General features: G+C 37.6%; 2 protein-coding genes and 1 non-coding gene across 4 annotated transcripts; 2 read left to right on the forward strand and 1 right to left on the reverse strand.

The window, feature by feature from the left end:
- Positions 1–2,897: 2,897 nt before the first annotated feature.
- On the reverse strand, positions 2,898–5,066 carry LOC104590158 (uncharacterized). Its single transcript, XM_010248702.2, has 3 exons — positions 4,418–5,066; positions 4,229–4,305; positions 2,898–3,992 (listed from the first exon to the last, which is right to left on the reverse strand). Exons 1-3 carry the CDS (start codon positions 5,064–5,066, stop codon positions 2,898–2,900), a joined length of 1,821 nt encoding a protein of 606 aa, XP_010247004.2.
- LOC148803711 (small nucleolar RNA R71) lies at positions 4,573–4,679 on the forward strand. Its single transcript, XR_016081524.1, has one exon. It is a non-coding gene; the product is annotated as a small nucleolar RNA R71 (small nucleolar RNA).
- Positions 5,067–13,569: 8,503 nt separating the features above from the next.
- LOC104590151 (uncharacterized) lies at positions 13,570–17,373 on the forward strand. Of its 2 annotated transcripts, none has more exons than XM_010248697.3 (6): positions 13,570–14,010; positions 15,749–15,875; positions 16,177–16,316; positions 16,438–16,500; positions 16,695–16,763; positions 16,983–17,373. In XM_010248697.3, the coding sequence occupies exons 1-6, from the start codon at positions 13,741–13,743 to the stop codon at positions 17,052–17,054; spliced, it is 741 nt and encodes a 246-aa protein (XP_010246999.1). In that variant the 5' UTR covers positions 13,570–13,740; the 3' UTR covers positions 17,055–17,373. The 2 variants fall into 2 exon arrangements, with proteins under 2 accessions (XP_010246999.1, XP_088748889.1); XM_088892763.1 differs by lacking the exon at positions 13,570–14,010 and adding an exon at positions 14,052–14,196.
- The last annotated feature ends 2,520 nt before the right edge of the window (positions 17,374–19,893 follow it).

Below are 19,893 nucleotides of genomic sequence, written 5' to 3' on the forward strand. Positions count from 1 at the left end.
TGGATCTTTGAAATTTTTGGATATTTCATAGGCTTGCTCTTCATATTCCTTCTCCATTAATGTAGACAATCATAAAACTTTAGATCAATAGGTCTTTATTAAGCTTATAGTGTGAGGCCTAGGTAGGGGCTAACAAAGAAAGGATAAGGAATTATAAAGCAAGAGAGCATAGAAGGGTATGCACATATAAATGTACTCTCCAGATATCCCCATATTCTTTATTTTTCACATGCATTACAACCCCCAAACTTATTTCTTTTGATATTCTTGGGTAGTGAATAAACTTTTCAGCACATAATTTAGGTTCATGATATATTTCTGAATCCTCTTTTCTTTCTTTCTCAACACTTTTTTTTTTGTTTCTTTTTGTTTCATCTTCCCTTCTTTCATTCATTAACATCATTGTGCAAAATTAAGCTCTCTTGAAGGGTAGGTTATGGTTTTTCGGGTTTGACAGGTTAAGTACAATGAGTGTTAAAGAAAAAAATTCGAATGGTGGCTAATCATATGCTTTGCATATGCCATTCTTTTGAAAACGCTCAAAAGAGTAATTAAGGATTGAAATATATCAAGGTTGGCTTGAAAAGGCTCAAACGATCCAAAGATGGCCTAAATCATCTCCAAAGTAATATGTTGTCTAGGATTTTGCCTCAAAGGCTAATTAAACAAGTTCTAGAATATCACATAATGATCATATTGTTCCATATAGCTCACATAATCATTCACCAAGTTGCACACAATTCACAAGATCATGACATAATGTGCTCAAGAATTTCAACTTTCATGATGCAATAGAGTCAACATGAGAATCAATCAATCCTCAGGATTATAATTTATCTTCATTTTCTAAGTCATATTCGATTTCAATAAAGAATTTATCATAGGCTTTTAGTCATCAAGAAAAATTCAGCAATCACAAACTTAAACTAAAACATATTTCAAAAAAAAAAAACTTTTTTTTTTGTGTAATCATACCATGCTCTTGGGTTCACAAAAATTGCAATCTCCTCCCCTCCAAACTTAAATTTAACATTGTCCTCAATGTTAAGTAAATTAAAGAGCAAAACTAAGGGAAAGAATCCTTTCAAGTTGGTCTTGGTTTCAGCTATACATACTGAAATTTCTTGTCCATAGACTCCAAAATTGCAACCTACCTTTCATCAATCAAAAGAGAAGAAAGAAACATCAATAACAAGAGAAAGAAAAAATTAAAACAAAACTTAAAAGGAAATAAAGAAATATGAAACAACTAGAATTCCTAAAGTGCATAAATGAAAAATATAGTTCTAAGTTATAGTCGTTAGCTTGACTCTGTTTCCATTTTCATGGATCCTTCAAGTAAATGGTGGACTTGAAGAAAGGATTATGTCCACCATCAATGTAAGGCTTTAATCTTTGCCCATTGACTTTGAAAGTCCCCTTAGTTTCATTAGATACTTCAATTGCACCATGAGGAAAAACTCTAGTTACTATGTATGGACCACTCCATCTTGACTTTAGTTTGTCAGGAAAAAGCTTCAATCTAGAATTATAAAGAAGAACCTTGTCTCCAACTGTAAACTCTTTCTTTTTAATGTGTGCATCATGCCATGCTTTGGTTCTTTATTTATAAATTCTAGAATTCTCATAAGCTTGGTGCCGCCATTCTTCAAGTTCATTCAATTGCATCTTTCTTTTTTCACCTGCAACATGCAAATCAAAGTTAAGCAGTTTCATTGCCCAATATGCTTTATGCTCTAATTCAATAGGGAGGTGACAAGCCTTACCAAACATCAACCTATAAGGAGATATTCCAATGGGTGTTTTGAAAGTTGTCCTATAGGCCCAAAGTGCATCATCCAATTTCATTGACCAATCATTCCTAGATAAGTTCACAGTCTTTTCCAAAATACCTTTCAATTCCCTATTTGAAATTTCTACTTGTCCACTAGTTTGAAGATGATAGGGGATAGCAATCTTATGGGTAACACCATATTTAATTAATAACTTATCAAACTGTTTATTGCAAAAGTTTTTACCTCCATCACTAATGATAGCCCTCGGTGTACCAAATCTAGTAAAAATATTTTTTTTCAAGAATTTGATTACAACCTTAGCATCATTAATGGGACATGCAATCGTTTATACCCATTTACTCACATAATCAACAACAACAAATATATACTCATTATTGAAGGATTTTGGAAAAAGGACCTATGAAATCAATGCCCCAAACATAAAAAATATCATAAATAAGAATATTATTTAAGGGAATCTCATTTTTCCTTGATATATTACCTGTCCATTGGCATCGATCACAAGAACATACATAGGCATGAGCATCATTCAATTTCCTATAGTCGATACATACCCTCCAACCTGTTATTGTCCTTGTAGGGATTAATTCATTATTTTCATTTTTGACTACAGTGGTCCCACCATTTTTTGGCACAACTTGCACAGGACTTACCCAAGAAGAATCAGAGATAGGAAAGATAATACCTAAATCAAGCCATATTATCACCTCTTTCTTTTACTACCACTTTCATATTAAGATTTAACCCCCTTTGGGGCTGCAACGTAGGCTGAATCCTTCTTCCATCATGATTTTGTGCATGCAAACTGATGGACTTATTCCTTGAATGTCGCCAATGCTTCATCCAATTGCCCTTTTGTGTTCCCTAAGCACCCTTATCAACTTTTCTTCTTCAAGACTTATCAAGTAAGAAGAAATAATCACAGGTAAGGTAGATGAATTCCCCAAATAAACATATTTTAAATGCGAAGGAAGAGGTTTAATTTCAAGAGTATGAGGCTTCTGGATTGATGGCTTGGCTTTTGAAGAAGAGGAAAAATATCCAAAGGAATTTTTTTTTCTCTTTTTGTTATGAATCCTCTTTGCTTTTCTCCCAAATAGCCTATGGCCTGGCCTCCTTATGCTTCTCATCTAAAATTTGTTCATTCACATTAGAAGAGTTAGCAATGCAATTTTCTATAGGATCATCTAACCTAAATGCATGAAATTTTCTTTCTACCAAATCATCAATGCAATCTATCATTAAGACTTCTTTTTCATCATTAGAATGTTTCATATCCTTAAACACATTAAAAACAACTTCTTCATCATTAATCCTAAGGCTAAGTTTTCCTTGTTGGACATCAATTAAAGCTCTTCCTATGACAAGAATAGGTCTCTCTAAAATTAGGGGCATATCATAATCTTCTTCCATATCCAAAACGGTGAAGTCAACAGGAAAATTAAATTTATCTACTTTTGCCAAAACATCTTCCACTACTCCCCTTGGATATTTGATACTTCTGTCAGCCAAATGTAGAGAAACAGTGGTAGGTGTTGGCTCCTTCAACCCAAGCTTCTCGAAGACAGAAAAAGGCATAAAATTAATGCTTGCACCAAGATCACATAAAGCCTTATCAAAATTAATTTCACCAATGGTGCACGGAATAGAGAAGCTCCCTAGATCCTTGAGTTTTGGAGGTAATATATTTTGTAGGATTGCTGAGCATTCCTCATTAAGTTTTACCATCTCAAACTCCTCCAACTTTCTTTTATTTGAAATTATTTCCTTCAAAAATTTGGCATAATTTGGCATCTGAGAAATAGCATCAAGAAGACGAATGTTAATATGCAACTTTTGAAACACCTTTAGAAATTTAGCAAATTGCTTATCCAAGTTAGCCTTAAGAAATCTTTTAGGAAAAGGAAGAGGGGGTTTGTAGGATTTTAAATTAAGAGTAAAAGAACTTCCCTTTTTCTCCATTGATGACTCGTAGTCTCCTTCTTTGGCTTCAAGGTTTTGGCTTTCTTCCTCTTTTACCTGCTCATCATCTTTTTCTTCTTTTCTAAGTTCTTTTCCACTTTGTAGAGTGATGGCCTTTACTTGTTCCCTGGGATTCTTCTCGGTATGCTGGGTAATCCTCCTTGTGGCCTTACCGGAATTGCTTGAACAAGTTGTCCAAATTGAGTTTCTATCCCTTGAATTCTTGCCTCCGTACTGTTGATAAATTTTGCCATCATATCCTCTAAATTTGGTTTCTTCTCTTGTGGATTTTGTTGTTATTTCTGTTGAAAGCCGGGAGGTGCTCTTTGTTGGTTATTACTCAAAGAAAAATTTGGATGGCTTCTCCATCCTGGATTGTAAGTGTTGGAGTAGGGATTGAAATTGGACCTGTTGCCACTTTAAGAAACAAAATTATCTTGTTCAGAAGAAGAAGAAAATGGATTTCCTACTTGACAGTCTACACTAGCATGTCCCCCTTGACCATAAAGCTCACAAGAAGGGAAGAGAACAGAAGAAACACTCATAGCTGAAACCCCAAAATTTTCTAATTTCTTATTTAATGCAGCAAGTTGAGCCGATAAAGCAGTGATAGAAATCATTATAAATTCCAACTCCCTTTCTATTTGTTCTCTGATTGCCCCATTGATAGCTATTGGTCGTCATCTCCTCCAAAAGTCTATATGCTTCTTTGGGAGTTTTTCTCATGAGGGTACCACCTGCAACTACATCTAACATTGAACGATTAGATTGATTAATGCCACTATAAAAAGTTTGCACTTGCATCCAAACAAGTAAACCATGGTGAGGACACTTCCTAAATAGTTCCTTAAATCTCTCCCACGACTCATATAAGGTTTCATTATCAAATTGAGAAAAAATTGTTATGTCATTCCTTAATTTAGCCATTTTAACAGGTGGAAAATACTTAGATAAAAACTTTTGTGCCAAGTCATCCCATGTAGTAACCGAAACTGCAGGAAGAGAGTTAAGCCAATCTTTTGCTTTGTCCCTTAAGGAGAAAGGAAATAACCTAAGTCTAATGGCATCATCACTAATTCCATTATACATAAAAGTATCATACATTTCAAGAAAATTAGCAATATGAGAGTTAGGGTCATCATTGGGGCCAGAAAATTGCACACTCATCTGGATCATCTGAATAATTGCAGGTTTGATCTCAAAATTGTTTGCTTGCACATTTGGCCTCCTAATGTTTGATGTAGTACCATCCAGAGTAGGTATAGCGTAGGAGATCAATGTCCTTGGATTATTTTGGTCTTGAGGCATCTTGTTCTTTCTCTCCCTCGTTTGCTTTTTCAAAGTCCTTTCGATTTCTTGATCAAGGGGTATTAATTCTCCACCACTAGTGCGTGTCATGCACTAGGAACCTTTGAAGGAAAGAAAAAGAAAGAGAAAAAAAATTAAAAATATCCTAAAAAATTTTATAAATCCGAACCTAACAAAAATTGAAATAAAAATTTTAAATCCGAAAATAAAACAAATAGATGTTCAATCTAAGGCTCATTCAGGTAGTTTTGATATGCAATAAACTAGTCCCCGATAACGGTGCCAAAAACTTGTTGTGTGATTTATGCACAGTTAATTCAGGCAAGTGTACCTTAGTCAAATGTGCGTATAATGATGAGAAAAGCATCGATTCCACAGAGACTAGATCACAGTACCAAACCAATTTTAAACTAACCTAAGTTGAACTCGTGAATCAATTGAATGAAAAAAAGCAAAAAGAATTAATGCAAATCCAAGAACTTAATAAAAACTGAATTGATGGATGAATGCAGTTAGGGTTTAGATTTCATTAAATTAATGTTATATAATTATCTATTTAATCCAACTCAAGACCGAAATTACCCTAAGGTATATTAAAGTTAATTGCATGTGATGGTGGATTTTCCTAAATTAATTAATAAGCTTTCTCAAGTCATATTAATCCTTTATTAATCCAATTCTACCATCAAATTTCTAAGCGGTTGTCAAAAAGAAAAATAAGCATTAATTTCTTTGGAAACCTCTAATCGTAGAAGGGGATTTGACTCACTAAGCTTCATTGATTCCCACACATGAGCTAATCATCTTTCGATATCATAGTCTATCATGCGATTTTTATTGCCTAGGAATCTAATTCATAACATTCCTTTGGTCAGTCATGCATGAATCATCAAATCATTAAAAGATTGGCCAATTCTTTTAAAGCATTAAGCATATCAATAAAAATTTCTCATGCAAATAATAAAGGTCTTGAATTGAATTAAACAAATAACTATGATCAAAATCCATCTAAACCCTAGCAAAGAGAATTTAGCTAGACATCATTAAATTTAACATACTCAAGAAAATGAAAGGGGAAACACAACAAGAACACATCAACGAATGAATAGAATAAGAAGAAAACTTTAGCCTTTGAAGGTAAAAGACAAGTGCAGCAACTAAGCCTTTCTCCCTCTTGAATTTGGATTCTTCCTCTCATTCTCTGGCATGATGAAATTGCTTCATCTTCTCTTCTCCCCTCAATTGCTTCTCAATGTAGACTCCTAATTCAACACAAATTAGGTCTCTTAGTCTTTATCTCAGTTGAATTTGTATCTCTTCTGCACTGCCAACTACCAAACCCAAAACTTGTAGCTCGAATTGAACTTGATTGGCGGAGGAGTTATGCTGAGTGATAAACATAAGAGTTGTAGCCCTATCTCTAAGATTTAATTATCCATTTGAATCACCTTAATCCGAGTTGTAGGCAGAAAGTTATGCCCAAAATACGGAAACTATATCAAAACAGGAAATTTCCCGATTTTTGTGCATACATATCAAATCTGATTTCAATGGATTCTTTCCTTCATGGCTACATCATGGAGCATCATTGCTGCATGGTCCTTCCTCTATGATTATCTTGATCAATTAAATTGAACTCCTCCTTAAAATTGCACAATTAAGCTCTAAATCATCTTGCAAGACAATTTCATCATAATTAGTGCAATACCGTGCTAATTCCAAAAACATTATTACACAAAATCATCAAATTAGAGGTATGAAAATATGTACAAATATAGGCTTATCAGCATTTTTTATATTTTTGGTTGATGGCAATCATCTCCTGTAGTCCTGAACATCTCTAACAATTGAGAACTTAAGGTTCATCTACTTTAAGAACTTCCCCTCAACTTTTAGTTTGTCTTATCTTTCTATAAAGGCAAACACAACCTAAAGTTAATGGTAGCAGTTTCTTAGGAACTAAGTCATGAATGGAGACATCATTCTATAATATAATCACTAACGAACAACTAGCACAATATCCCACTAAAAAATGATAAATGGACCACTATGCTGGGTTGAATGAGAAAACCACCACATTGATGATAGATCATGACATGTGACATCATTGGGAAATTATCTGTTGAATATACCAACAAAGCACTAAAGCAGCAATCATAGTTGAAACCAGTGGCATCATTATTGAAAACCAAATGATATCAATATCCCTTGGTTTTTTGGCATCACTTAATTCATATTTGTTCTACATATAGCAGTTATTGCAATAGCAATTATGACAAAGTTGTGGGTCTTGAGTTTGTAACCCCTTTACCTAGAGGGGGTACCCCTATTTATACTCAAGCTGCCTGGAGGTAGGTGGAGATGAACGCCTGAGATAGGAGTCGTACGACGGCCTGCAGTAGGTTTAGCAGGGTCATGTGAGCGCATCACGGTTGGCTCCGTACGATGGGGCAGGGTAACCTCTGCTGTAGTAGATCTAATTCCCTATTCTAGCGCTCATGGACTGGGCCTCCCAGCCTCGAATGGGCTTCCCATCGTACATCTCCAAGTTTGGGGCCAGAGGCTCGGCAATGATATCAGGGGAGAAGGCATCCATTCTCCCTTAGTAGGAGCTTTGTTCGGCCCTCCTTGACCTATTTGAGCTCGGCTCGGAGCTCAGTGAACATGGGGTCGGGCTTGGCCTAGGCGCCATCCCGGTCTTCGCGGACGTGATGATGCTCGGCGCGGATGCTAGAGTGCTTGGAGTTGAGGCCGCGCACTTCGCGCCTAGCGCGTAGGTCATTCAGGACATCCTGAAGGTCCGAGATGTGAGGGGAAGAGGATCGGTGCCGGCCCTTGGCCCTGGATTGGGCATTGGGGCGATCATAGTGCCCGCCTTCGTCCCTCAGGTCAGTCCTCCAGCGTTAGTGGTGTTGCTCGGAGGGCTGGTGGTTGTCCTCCAACTTTTCTGGTTCCTCCTCCCTTCTGTTGGGAGGTCTGAAAGTGCTAGAGCACAGGTCGGCCGGGCGACTGCTGCCAGACTCTGACTGGGTGGTGGACCCGTGCCGGCCCGGCTATGTTGACTTCCTGGCGGGGCGGTCACCTTGGGGTGACCTTCTTCCTCTGGGAAGTTCTACTCGACTCATTGTGTCAAATATTCCAGGCGGTCGAGCACGACCTGGAACTGTTCATTGGTGACAAGATTTTGCGTATTTCTTGTTCTTCGCACCATGTTGATTGCTCGGAGCTTGGGGACTTGTTAACTTGCTATAGTTCTTTTGGGGAACGTATCAGTGTTGTTCCCACAGACGGCGCCAATTGTTGGAGCTCGGAATGGCCGAGGACAACAAAGTAATTTCGCCCCTAGACTCCGAAGGCTTTGAGGACTCGGAGAGGTCGCTACTGAAGCTGAGGTGTGTAGGCCGAGGCGGGGTGGACTCCTAGTACGGTAGAAGCCGAGGGTAGATGGCCAAAGTGCTGCAAGACAGGAGCTCATCAGAGGCCCTGGGTGAGAACTCGAGGCAGAGTCTTCGACGGTCAAGTTAGTACAGGGTACGTACAAAGGGAGAGTACCAGGATAGGATCCTGGTAGCTAGTTATAGACTAAAGTCACAATAGTAGTTATTGCAATAGCAATTATGACAATAGCTGTGGGTCTTGAGTTTGTAACCCTTTTACCTAGAGGGGGGGGATAGCCCTATTTATACTTGAGCTGCCTGGAGGTAGGCGGAGATTAACACCTGAGATGGGAGCCGTATGGGGGCCTTCAGCGGGTTTGGCAGGGTCATGTGATCGCATCGCAGTTAGCTCCGTACGATGGGAGCAAGGTAACCCCCCTACTATAGTAGATCTCGTTCCCTGTTCTGTCGCTCGTGGGCTGGGCCTCCTAGCCTCGAATGGGCTGGGTTGGATCACCCCACATCAAAAAGGATACCCAGACCAACACCATCAGGGCAACACCTGCTCACCAACATCAAAATGTCGATCTTTGGCAATCCTGACTGGTGTTGACACCAGCAATTTCAAGAACTGATGACCTACATCCGGGGAATCGACCTCCGGATGCAAACATAGGAGCAATGTATGGCTACCATGGGACAAGCCTCTACCGAAGCACATGCGCAAGACCCACAGCAGAACATCAATTGCCCACCCGCTTAACAGAAAGGACCAGCCCCAATACCGCGACAAGCAGGTCGCTGCCACCGGTGATCGTGGCAATCATATCTCAGCAACGAAGATCGGTAAGCTTCACAAATTCACTCCTCGAGAAATCATGCACAGACAGCTACGTCAAAACGGCAGGACCTTACTTATGTCCCCAAGGAACGAACAGTAAAACAACCACCTCACTCGAAACCTGAGGCATCCCAGTTTGCGAAGTGTAAGACCCCAGGCTGGCTGCTACACACCCCCAACCCGAACAAGCGGTCACTCTCAGTGGGCCTCATAGTAAGCCACTGTTAACAAAACACAGTTGGATCTGAAAGGATCCGGGCAGATTGAGCGACATCAGATTATATTATCAAAATTTATTGTTATTTTTTAAATAAATAAAATATCCAGTACAATCAAGGATATATCTGACTATTAATCAAAATGGTTCTGAACCCATAATTTTATCCCAGTTAATAATTGATTCAGGACTGGAACCACCCAGACCCGACCCCTGGTGTAAACCCGAAAACTTCAAGATGGGTTAGCCAGGCCTGGAAATATACACCTATTTCTTTCCTATCAATCAATCATCTTTGATTGTTAGTAGGACATATGTGTATGATATGAGGCCTCATTTTTATTGATTGGTCATGGATTAGCTCCTTTTATTGAGGGCCCTGAGGCCTGAGGAGGTACAAATTAATGTGACTACTCTCTAAAAGATAGTAGGTTGCTAGTGCTAGTGGTAGTAATTCAGATAGGCCTGAAAGGGGTGAAGGTGGGGCCGTAGTTAATCTTTTGGGTTTTCTATACAGCTGGAGCTTCGCTAGTTATGCAAATCATGCTCTTTCTATTGTATGTTTATCCCATGATATAAAATAACGTCCTCATTAATGAACCCTTCGTATAATTGAAGTTCATTCCGACTAACTAAGAACTTGGTTCAATTATGGTTCTACAGAGTACTCCACTGTGCTTTTTGAATTCGTATACCTGCGAACTATTTGAACGTGATTCTGAAATTCTGATTTACAGGCTTTTTATTAATCCGAGGCCAATCTGCGAACTCAGATGTCTGAGATTTGGAAGAGGAGAGAAAGTATTTGTGGGAAGAGAGAGACTATTGGAATTGTGCTGGAGGTGGTAGGGTCAGGGTATCGTTCATTTCAGTCAATAGTAGATCAGGCCCAAGTCGTCAAACAGGATTTCTTCCCCACTAGTGTAAAATGTGTTAAGTTTTAGCGCAGTAATAGTAGTTGGTCGTAATGAACCGTTTTGGCCAAACATATTGCTCAGTCAAAGGAGCAAGCTGCTCTGCTTTTTTTTTTTTTTTTCTATTTAACCATTATTAGTGGCAATTCTGAGACCACGTGGGAGTAGAAAGTTGAAAGCTAATAAGTAAAGGTCAAGCAGAAAGTTGTACCTTTAAGATGGTATTTAATTTCATTATCGTTTATTTAAAGACGTCAGTTCCATGTAACATACTTATTTTTTCAATAGAGTTTGAAACTTTGTTTGGTTAAACCATTTATCAAATAAACATTTATTTCCATTTGTATAAAAAACCATTTATTTGGAGGATGCTTTTTTAATGTTTTCTCTAATATTAAGGTATTTTTCACTATTTAGCTTACGTGGCAATTAATGACATCTAATTGTTAAAAAACAAAAAATACATTTTTCATCTGTTTTTTTAAGATAAATGCTATATAAAATGTTTATTAAATAAATTCTAATAAAATTAAACAACCCTTAAGAAGGAGTATAAATATAAATATGTATAATACAAATACATACAAAATAATATAAAATACAAGGTTTTGCACTCTACATATTTATATTTATACTCTTTCCAAGGCTTAGTTTGAAAAGAATATAAATACAATTTTATAAAGTGCAAAATCTTATATTTTATATTATTTTGCACTGTTTTCAAAATCGGACCGGATCGGAAAAACCGGGAACCAGTCACCTAATCGGTTTCGTTTTCCTCCGAAACCGTTTTTTTCCCCAAAACCGTTGATTTTGGTTAACAAACCGCTGAACCAGCCGGTTAATCGTTTGAACAGTTTTGACCATTTTCCAATTTTTTATTTTTCTTTTAATTTTTTTATTTTTTTTGTTAGAACGGACTGGCCATTTGGGTCAAACGTCAGACCATTCGAACCGGTAATCGGACCCCTGACCGGTTCAATCACCGGTTCGTTTTTAAAAACCATGTTATTTTGTATGTATTTAAATGAGCCTTAAATCCATTGATGTACCAGCCCGTTTGGCAATGAATGCAATGCAAGTCAGAATGAACGCTTCTCTTGCATGAAAAATAGCAGATACCATTAATAATATTTGTTTTCATTGATTGAATACATATTAATTTGTCGACTGCTGTTTTCTTCAGCTCAACTATTCTGGCTGGCCACCAGCAGTCCGGCACCGTGGTCTACACACACTACATTGGTTACACTGATTTACAAGTTACAACCTCAACTCCTCCTCACCTACCCTGAACAACAGTACCAACATGTTTATCAGTTTATATAATATATGAGATAACACTTCACCCACTTGTCTACGGCCACTTCTGACTTCTGAGTTAATTAACAACAACGGCACAAATTAAACTCCTTTCAAGAAAAAAAAATTGTTTATTTTTTTCCTCTTGCATTTGTTTCCACGTGCGATCCTATTCTGAAATTCGAATTACTTTTTCTATTGTCAATTTACCTATAAACCCGATTAAGAGCAAGTGTGCAATGTCTCCTTCACCACCTGGAACTGGCCTATTGGATTTAAACAGTAGCACACATTTGTTGCTTTGTGAATTGTGATAGACGTTGCCCCACGCAAACGCAGCCACGCCACTCAAGTTATATTTCTCACCTCAACTTAACTAATTGGGATTTTTTACTCACAGGTGTCTCACACCAACCTTACAGCTATATCGGAACATTTCCTTATAAATAATAAATACAAGTAGGAGTGATGTTTCAATATGCAGCCATAATATGTTGTGAGGTGGATATGAGGCGCGCTGTGTTAGTAGCAGATCCGGATTCCAACTTAACAACCAAACCCTACTTGCCCACCAAAACAAGTTTATTCATTTTATTAAATTTAAAAAAAGAAAAAAAAAACAATCCTGAAGCAACCGTTGACTCAGCTTCTCTCCCTTCAAGCTGGCCGGCTTCAAGTTTCCATTCCATATGGGGATGCATGAAAAGATCCTTCTAGGCTTCGTGCACGGATTCATACTACTTTAATCCAACGGTCGTGGACTCGCGATCTACGTAGTACGTACTACGCGTTTTGGGATTTTATATGTGATTGCTTTGGCCTTGCCCGTAGGCCGTAGTCCTGCCTTCGCTTTATTTATTACCTTGGTGGGTCCACTGTCATTGGAGAGAGTGGTACCATATCTTGCTGATAACACCCTAGGATTGGGATTGATCACAATCATCCCAGTCCCTGATGAATCATTATCAATGGTTAAGATTTTATTCGCTCTGCTCTACCACCATCGTACCACCAGAAACAACGCTTATGCTCACCCACTATTTTTTGTTCTGTTCCTTCAACTTTTACTTTACGTTTTTTTTTAATTATAATTTACTTTTTTAACTATATATTTGTTATAAGTGTTAATTTTCCGATCCAACGGTTAGATTCTTTCCCGCGCGAACAGACGGTTGGTGTTTGTCTCCTTGGGGTCTTTATCAGGTCCATCTGGCTCGCCTTATCCAGTTCTGGCGGGAAAACCGGATTACGAGGGAAAAGAGAAGAAAAACCAGATATTTTTACTAGATGGATTTTGGAGAAACTCAACCTGTGCCTGTGGGCCCGTGTCGGATAAAGAATTAATGCCACAACGAAGTCGAATAAAATCGGCTCCCCATCACAGGAGATGCTCCCAATGCACGGTGGATGTGCATGTGAGGCGCCCATTTGTGAGGAGCAGATCCCGTCATAGGTACCAATTTTTACTGTTAACAGATTGCAATTAAGACATATGATGCTAAGGGTACATACGTCAATTTGTTTATCTCATTTTTTATATAAGCAAACCTCTAAGGGCATTTTCGTCGGTTGATGACTTATGAGTTGATGTTCGTTTAAGCTTGGCAATTCTGTAAAATAGATAAGGGTATTTAAGGCAAATTGAAAACCACTAAGCATATTTAGTCAAACGGTCAAAACCATGTAATCACTCTCCCTAATATAAGCGCTAGCGGTCTTTGCAGTTTGCAACACGATTGAGCTCGGAGCGCAGTACTGAGGAAACTTTGAGTCTTACGTGGCTCCATGTTATTGGATACAATCAGGTCGTCGGGATTCAGACCAGGTAAAAATGAAAGGAAAGAGAAAACAGAGTCACTCTCATTTCCCTTCTCTCTCTTTCTAGCTCCCCACGCTGCTTCCCTTCTCCTGTCTGTCTGTGTTTTTGTTGCTCTCCGAGTTTCCCCATTTTCTCCCTGTTTTCTAATTTTTTATTCTTGAAAAATTCGATTACGGGTTCTTCAGTGCATGATCTATTGATTACATGCAAATTAGAGTTCTGATTGCCGATTTTTATCCGGTTTCATTCATCGAAAATTCGACGACACTGGAAATGCTCGAACCAGTTGAGAGTTCCGTTAATGGAGGATTTTCACAGTTGCAGAGCTGTGGAGATAGTAGTGAAGAAGAGCTCTCTGTTCTTCCACGTCACACCAAGGTCATTGTCACTGGTAACAATCGTACCAAGTCGGTGCTCGTCGGACTCCAAGGAGTGGTCAAGAAAGCCGTTGGGCTAGGCGGGTGGCATTGGCTGGTAACCTCTTTCATAAAATTTGGTTACTTCTATTATGAATTGTGGTCACCTGGGGAAATGAGTTTTAGATTAAGATTGATATAGTTTGTTAGAGAATTTTAGGGGTTTTCGGTTGAGAGATTTGATTCGATGGCTTTTATGCAATGTGGGTTAATTGGATTTAATTCGGTCTGGTTCTTTACTCTGGTATTAGTTCGTTCTTTATTTAGCCATTTGTTTCGATTTGATGCTTGTTTTTCCTCTCCTTTTTTCTTTAGCTATTTCACTTTCACCCTGATTTTGTTTTGTTGCTAGCTGTCCCATTCTTGTGGTCTAAATTTTGATAGATTTGCAGAATTTTGTTTCTCATGTTAAACTTGTCCTTTTTTTCCTGATTGCGTGAATTTCATTTTCTTTTTAGTATATAGGTTTTGTTGGATTTTTTTTTTTTTTATATGGATTTGGTTGAATGTGAGTTCTTCTATGTGGATCTGGGGTTCTTATGGGTTTCTTATAATGTGATATAATCGAGAGAGAATTTGATCGTAGTTTAAGAATATCTGCTTTACCTTTCTTGTTTCCTTGTTTTTGAGTAGTTGGTGATTTGGACTAAATTTCTTCGGAAACGGTGCTTCAAAGTCTGTGAATGATTTTATTTACTCTCTTATTAATTCTTTTATTTTCTTCCAATTGTGTGTATTGGGGAGAGGTGGAACGGTACCTGTGGCTGCATGGACTTGTGTTCTTTCTTCTAGAAACTTTTAGGGTTTTGCCTTCTGATTACTGAATTTTCTTTTGCAGCATCTGTGGATGCATGGAGTTTCTGATTGGATATCGGTGGTCTTTTTTTCTTGTATAGTTTGTTTTCACTGGAAAAAGTTTCAGAAACATTGAATGACTAGTAGGGTTCTGATTGCCTAATGGGTCTGTGCTTTTATTTCTGGATCTTGGACTTGTTATTGAATGAAAATATGGAAATAACCATTGGGAATTTTGATTTCGTTGGTAAAATACGGAAATGTAGGATGATTGTGGGTTTGAGATTGAATAATTGTGTCTCTGCTTTTATTTCTGGATTTTGATGAGGCCACTTTCTAGTGTTTTCTTCTTTGTTGAATATTTAAAATTTCTTTTTATTTTGGGTGAGGTAGCTTGCATGTGTTTTCTTCATCTAACTTGTATTTTTGCCGAATTTGTTGCCACTGACTGCCCTCTAGAACTTGTGTTTGTTAACTTTGTTTCATGGGTTATGAGAACTTCACTGGTTCTGTATTTCCAAGAATGCTCTATTAATTTTGCTTATTGAAAAAGAAATTTGGAAATTTTCCTTTTAGCTGATTGGACTTGAGTTGGTCTTTATGATTTGGTACTACTTGTGTCTTTGTGGTTTTATCTGCATCATTGCAGCTCCTTGTGGTTATTGACATGTGGTTTGGTGAATGTGCTGCAATTTATGAGGGAAGTTTATGCTTTTTATTAATTTCAATTAACTATGTGGGTATAAAAGGATTCTCCTCAAAAAAGTTTTGATAAAATTATAGCTTGCTTACTTGCAGTCTCTCTGTCCCCCTCCCCCCAGATGAGAAGCTTAATTCACTGTAATTTATCTTCCTTTGCCTTTTTCTTCACTTGCTTTTTTGTGTTAGTTGTGATGAGGTTTGTTGTAGCCTGACAGTTTTTAAAATCCATTTAGCTTGTGATTTTTGGTGCTTGGACTCCTGGACTTGTTCTTCATCTGTTCCAATTGTGCAAACTGCAGGTTCTTACAAATGGCATAGAGGTGAAGCTACAGAGGAATGCCCTTAGTGTGATTGAAGCTCCAACCGGTAACGAGGAGGATGATGACCTCGAGTGTGAAAACATGCAGTGGAATGGTTCAGAATTGGGTGAGTTTGATTACTTGTCCTTTCTGTGATGGGGACCCTGCAACATATGTTTTTCAATGGCCTTAAAGGCAGCTAAAAGAACTCGCTCCCCTCATTTTTTTGGGGATCACCATGTGCTATGTCCGGCATGTAACTTTCTTTAGAGAAAAGTAGCTGTCTTTGTTACTTAGGATCCAATTTTTCTTGTACATCATTTGATCCTTTTACTGTTCCAAAAATCCTGTTTTGATTTGTCATTATCCTTCACAATGCCCTTCTGCACCTTTTATTTATTTTTCCTATTTTCTTTAATGGGTTGCAGCATCTGATGACACCCAAAAGTCCCACAGACCTAGTCATCGTTCACATAAATCAGTAGGGTCATCTCACAAGACCATGAGTCGGTCTCTTTCTTGCGATTCACAGTTGAAAGGATCTGTTTCACCTGCTCGAAGTGCCACGGTAAATGACTTTGCATTCTTAAAAGTGTGCTTCTACTTATTTTTCACCATGAATCCATCTTCAGTTTGCAAATGAACGTTTTGTTATCTTTTTTCTTAAGTTTTTATCATGTTTTCTGCAGAAGGTTGACCTAAGCAAACTAGAAATGACTGCTCTATGGAGATATTGGCGACACTTCAACCTTGTAAGTTTTTTGTTTTTTTGCCAATGTGTCTACATGCATTTTATTTTGTTTTCTGCGGAAAATTGCCATTGTGTGTATACTGTATACTATGGGTAAATTAAATATTTGAATGAATGGTTGTGCATTTTAATTATTGGTTATTGCTTATTGGTGATTGTTTCTGTTGAATGATGCTTATTCTTTTTCTGTTCCAGGTAGATGCCATCCCGAACCCATCAAAAGAGCAGCTGATTGATGTTGTTCAAAGGCATTTCATGGCACAGGTACTCATGTGAAATCTGAATGTTTGTTCTTCTAAGAAGAGTAAGCACAGGTTAATAGAAAAATGAAAGGGAGGTACTTATCTGAAGGAGCAAAGCCTTGTTTTATTATTATTCAAGAAAAGGAGGAGAAAAATCATAACTAAACTAGTCAATGTGGAATCTCACCTTTTTATATCCCTAATTCATGTGAAACTAAAATGCTTCCATTTGTTTGTGCAGCAACTGGATGAGTTGCAGGTCATTGTGGGGTTCGTGCAGGCTGCAAAGAGACTGAAGACGATGTGCAGCTGACCTTGAGAGAGAAGCATCACATTTGGTTATCGGCACTAACAGATACCGGTACTCATATGGTCCTCTTCCCTCGGATTGTAGTAATTTTCTGTAACATATGTATCCTTTTTCAGCTTGTTTCTTGTTTGCAATTTGGGTAACTGGGTTATCGAAGTTAAAATAGTCCTAATTATATGTAGATAGATATATATATCATAAACTGTTAGGTGACTTTGAGGAAGTCCTCATAGCTAAGTATCAGAGTATGTCTGCCTTAAGTGTATCACTGACTGTTTGGGGGAAGTGAGTTTTTCTAATGTATATTCTTAGTTGTCGCACATATCCATCCCTTTTTTCCTCGCCCATTGCTCACTGACAATACCTTTTTCAGTGACTGACCGAAAGAAATCAATTAATTGAATTGCAGCGATTATCTGATTTAGAATTTTAAATTGAATTCTTTGAAATCTGGGGTTTAGGGTATTGGAATTATCTTTTACCTTGCAATCTTGTCATGTGATATGCCAAACTACGGTAATTGAGCATTCAATACTGAATTGAGCCATGCAACTACAGCCGTAACATTGGATGTTGAGTGCTTGCTTAAAGATTTTATGCTTCCAATTTCTAAGTTGGGATTAAGTGTTATAGCTGTGGGTTGATCCTTCACCCAAATTAATGTGATAGATTTGGGTTGGGTGATGCAATGGAACCAACCGATCAAAGGGTACGATAATAAATCAGTTTAAGCTTTAGTATAAATAATCGAGGTCCCTTACCACAAATTTACGATAGGTAACGCAACAAAGGGTTTTCGACTTTTCGTCTCAAATGTCAGAGGAGACGACTCACATTGGAACCAATTGTTCCTTGGCCGCACCCGCAACCGCTACAAGCGGCATTCGCTTTAAGATGTTCGTTCTAAGGTTTAAAATATCGATATGCTCGATGCGCTGATGGGGGCTACCGGTGTATCGGGCGATATCGATAGTGTTTTCAACCCTTTTTCTTTATTTTTTTCAAAACTGGTTCGAGGGGGTCATTTTAAGGTTCTTCCACCTCTGAACTGGTCCAAACCCTGATGCACCTCTTGTAGGGGCGTATCAGAAAGTCATCAGCATGATATGTATCGATACTTTAAACCTTGGTTCGATACATATTGGTTCGTTCCTCTCCTTTCTCTCAAATTACTTTTAGGGGGCAGTTGATAATGCTTTTTAAAGGTTCAGTATTTGAAAAACTTTCTTTGCAGACATTAGAGCCGTTTGGTGTTATTTCTGAAAATGGGTTTGAATCTCATTTTCAGATCTGAATTTTAAAGCTCATGGGCCAGCTCTTAACACACTCAAACGGGTTTCAGAGCGAACTTAAAGTCAAAAATACCCCCCAAGAAACATGAAAATGATGTGATTTTGCCCCTGCTATCCCTAAAACCTAACATTTTCCTCCATTTGCATTTTCTCTCTAGAAGAGCATCCTTAGATCACCTCTTGTCTCATTTGAAGATTGCCGCTCGTCTCAATTGAAATCCACTGCTCATCTCGTCAAAGGTATCATCCTCCTCTTCTTCTTTAAATGGTTGTTCATAGGGTTCATAAATTCTTTTTCAAACGACTCTTTATGTTTAACAAATGCTGGCTTACAGTTGTTCTAATCTTTATGTTTACAGTTCTTCAAATGGTTCTTTATGTTTATTTTGATTTTGAATCTAATCTTTATGTTTTACAGTTTTTCAAACGGTTCTTTATGTTTATTTTGATTTTGATTTGTTTAATTATAGTTGTTATAATCTCCAAACCATTGATGAATTTAATTATCATTTTTTTTCGATTGTATGTTTCTGATTTTTTCATTCATCATAACTCACACCATGAACTCTAAGCTCAACCTAACTACAAACCACTTTTTCATTTGAAATCCATCTTATCTGTTACTTTTAGGAGTAAAATGCATATGCATATTGTTCCAAAAAATCCCATGGGAATAATCCGTCCTATGAGATGAGCTATCTTGGTTTTGAAAACCATATTACAGTATAATTCTAATTGTTATCCCAATACCAATTTAAATGAATTATCAAACCACTAACTTATTAAGGCGAGTGATTATTGGACTACAGAAATCCAAGACAACCACTCATTGGATAGTCCTGGAACTCCTGGATTGAGGAGCTATCTTTGTTTCTAATTAATAGCTAGGACCAAGTAGATTACAATAGAGCAAACTTGGCGTTGGAAATATCATACATTCTCAATAGAATGACAGGTTAGGAGAAAACACCTTGGAGTAGAATCTTCAATGTGTCATAGGAAGACAAAGAGATTTATACTAATGTGTAAGGGAGGATAAGATGGAATATTTACCTGTAGAGTTTATCCTTATGACTGGCAAAACAGGTCCAAATGGTTCCTCCCATGCAATTCTCATATCAGGTCGAACATGATCTAACAAGAGAGGCCAGAATAGATTTCCTTCTCTCCTGTACTCTTGGCAAAATGTTGATCCTTTATGCTTGGCATCCGTCACAATTGGTGTGATATCACAGTCATCCTCTAGTGGTTCAACAATCAACTTTACTACTTTGGCCTTAACTTTTTCAACAAGAGCACCAGCTAGACTTTATTATTTTTTATTTGTATTATTTTAAATTTCATAAATTATTTGATATGAAATAGTGCAAATTGAACTCAAAATTATCAAATAGTCTGTTTTGGGGGTAAAATAATAAAATCAGGGAACTTCAAATATTAAATGGTTGATCCAACACAACCAATCCTATCTATTCATTCAAAGCATCTAAAAAGTAGAAAAGCATCATAGCTCTTTTTCGATTTCAGACACTTTTAATATCTTCTTAACT

The sequence above is a fragment of the Nelumbo nucifera genome, chromosome 1 (assembly GCF_055504915.1).
Source record: "Nelumbo nucifera cultivar China Antique chromosome 1, China Antique-T2T, whole genome shotgun sequence".
In the NCBI taxonomy this organism is placed as follows: Eukaryota; Viridiplantae; Streptophyta; class Magnoliopsida; order Proteales; family Nelumbonaceae; genus Nelumbo; species Nelumbo nucifera.

Bases quoted from the DNA above. Each gene is read 5' to 3' on its own strand.
- LOC104590151 (XM_010248697.3), top strand. From the start codon at position 13,741: ATGCAAATTAGAGTTCTGATTGCCGATTTTTATCCGGTTTCATTCATC. The intron at 16,317-16,437 runs GTAAATGACTTT...TGTTTTCTGCAG, and splicing joins CACCTGCTCGAAGTGCCACG to AAGGTTGACCTAAGCAAACT. The intron at 16,501-16,694 runs GTAAGTTTTTTG...TTTCTGTTCCAG, and splicing joins ATTGGCGACACTTCAACCTT to GTAGATGCCATCCCGAACCC.
- LOC104590158 (XM_010248702.2), bottom strand. From the start codon at position 5,066: ATGCCTCAAGACCAAAATAATCCAAGGACATTGATCTCCTACGCTATA. The intron at 4,306-4,417 runs GCAATCAGAGAA...TTGGGGTTTCAG, and splicing joins GACCAATAGCTATCAATGGG to CTATGAGTGTTTCTTCTGTT. The intron at 3,993-4,228 runs GTAGGAAATCCA...ATTTATCAACAG, and splicing joins ATGCTAGTGTAGACTGTCAA to TACGGAGGCAAGAATTCAAG.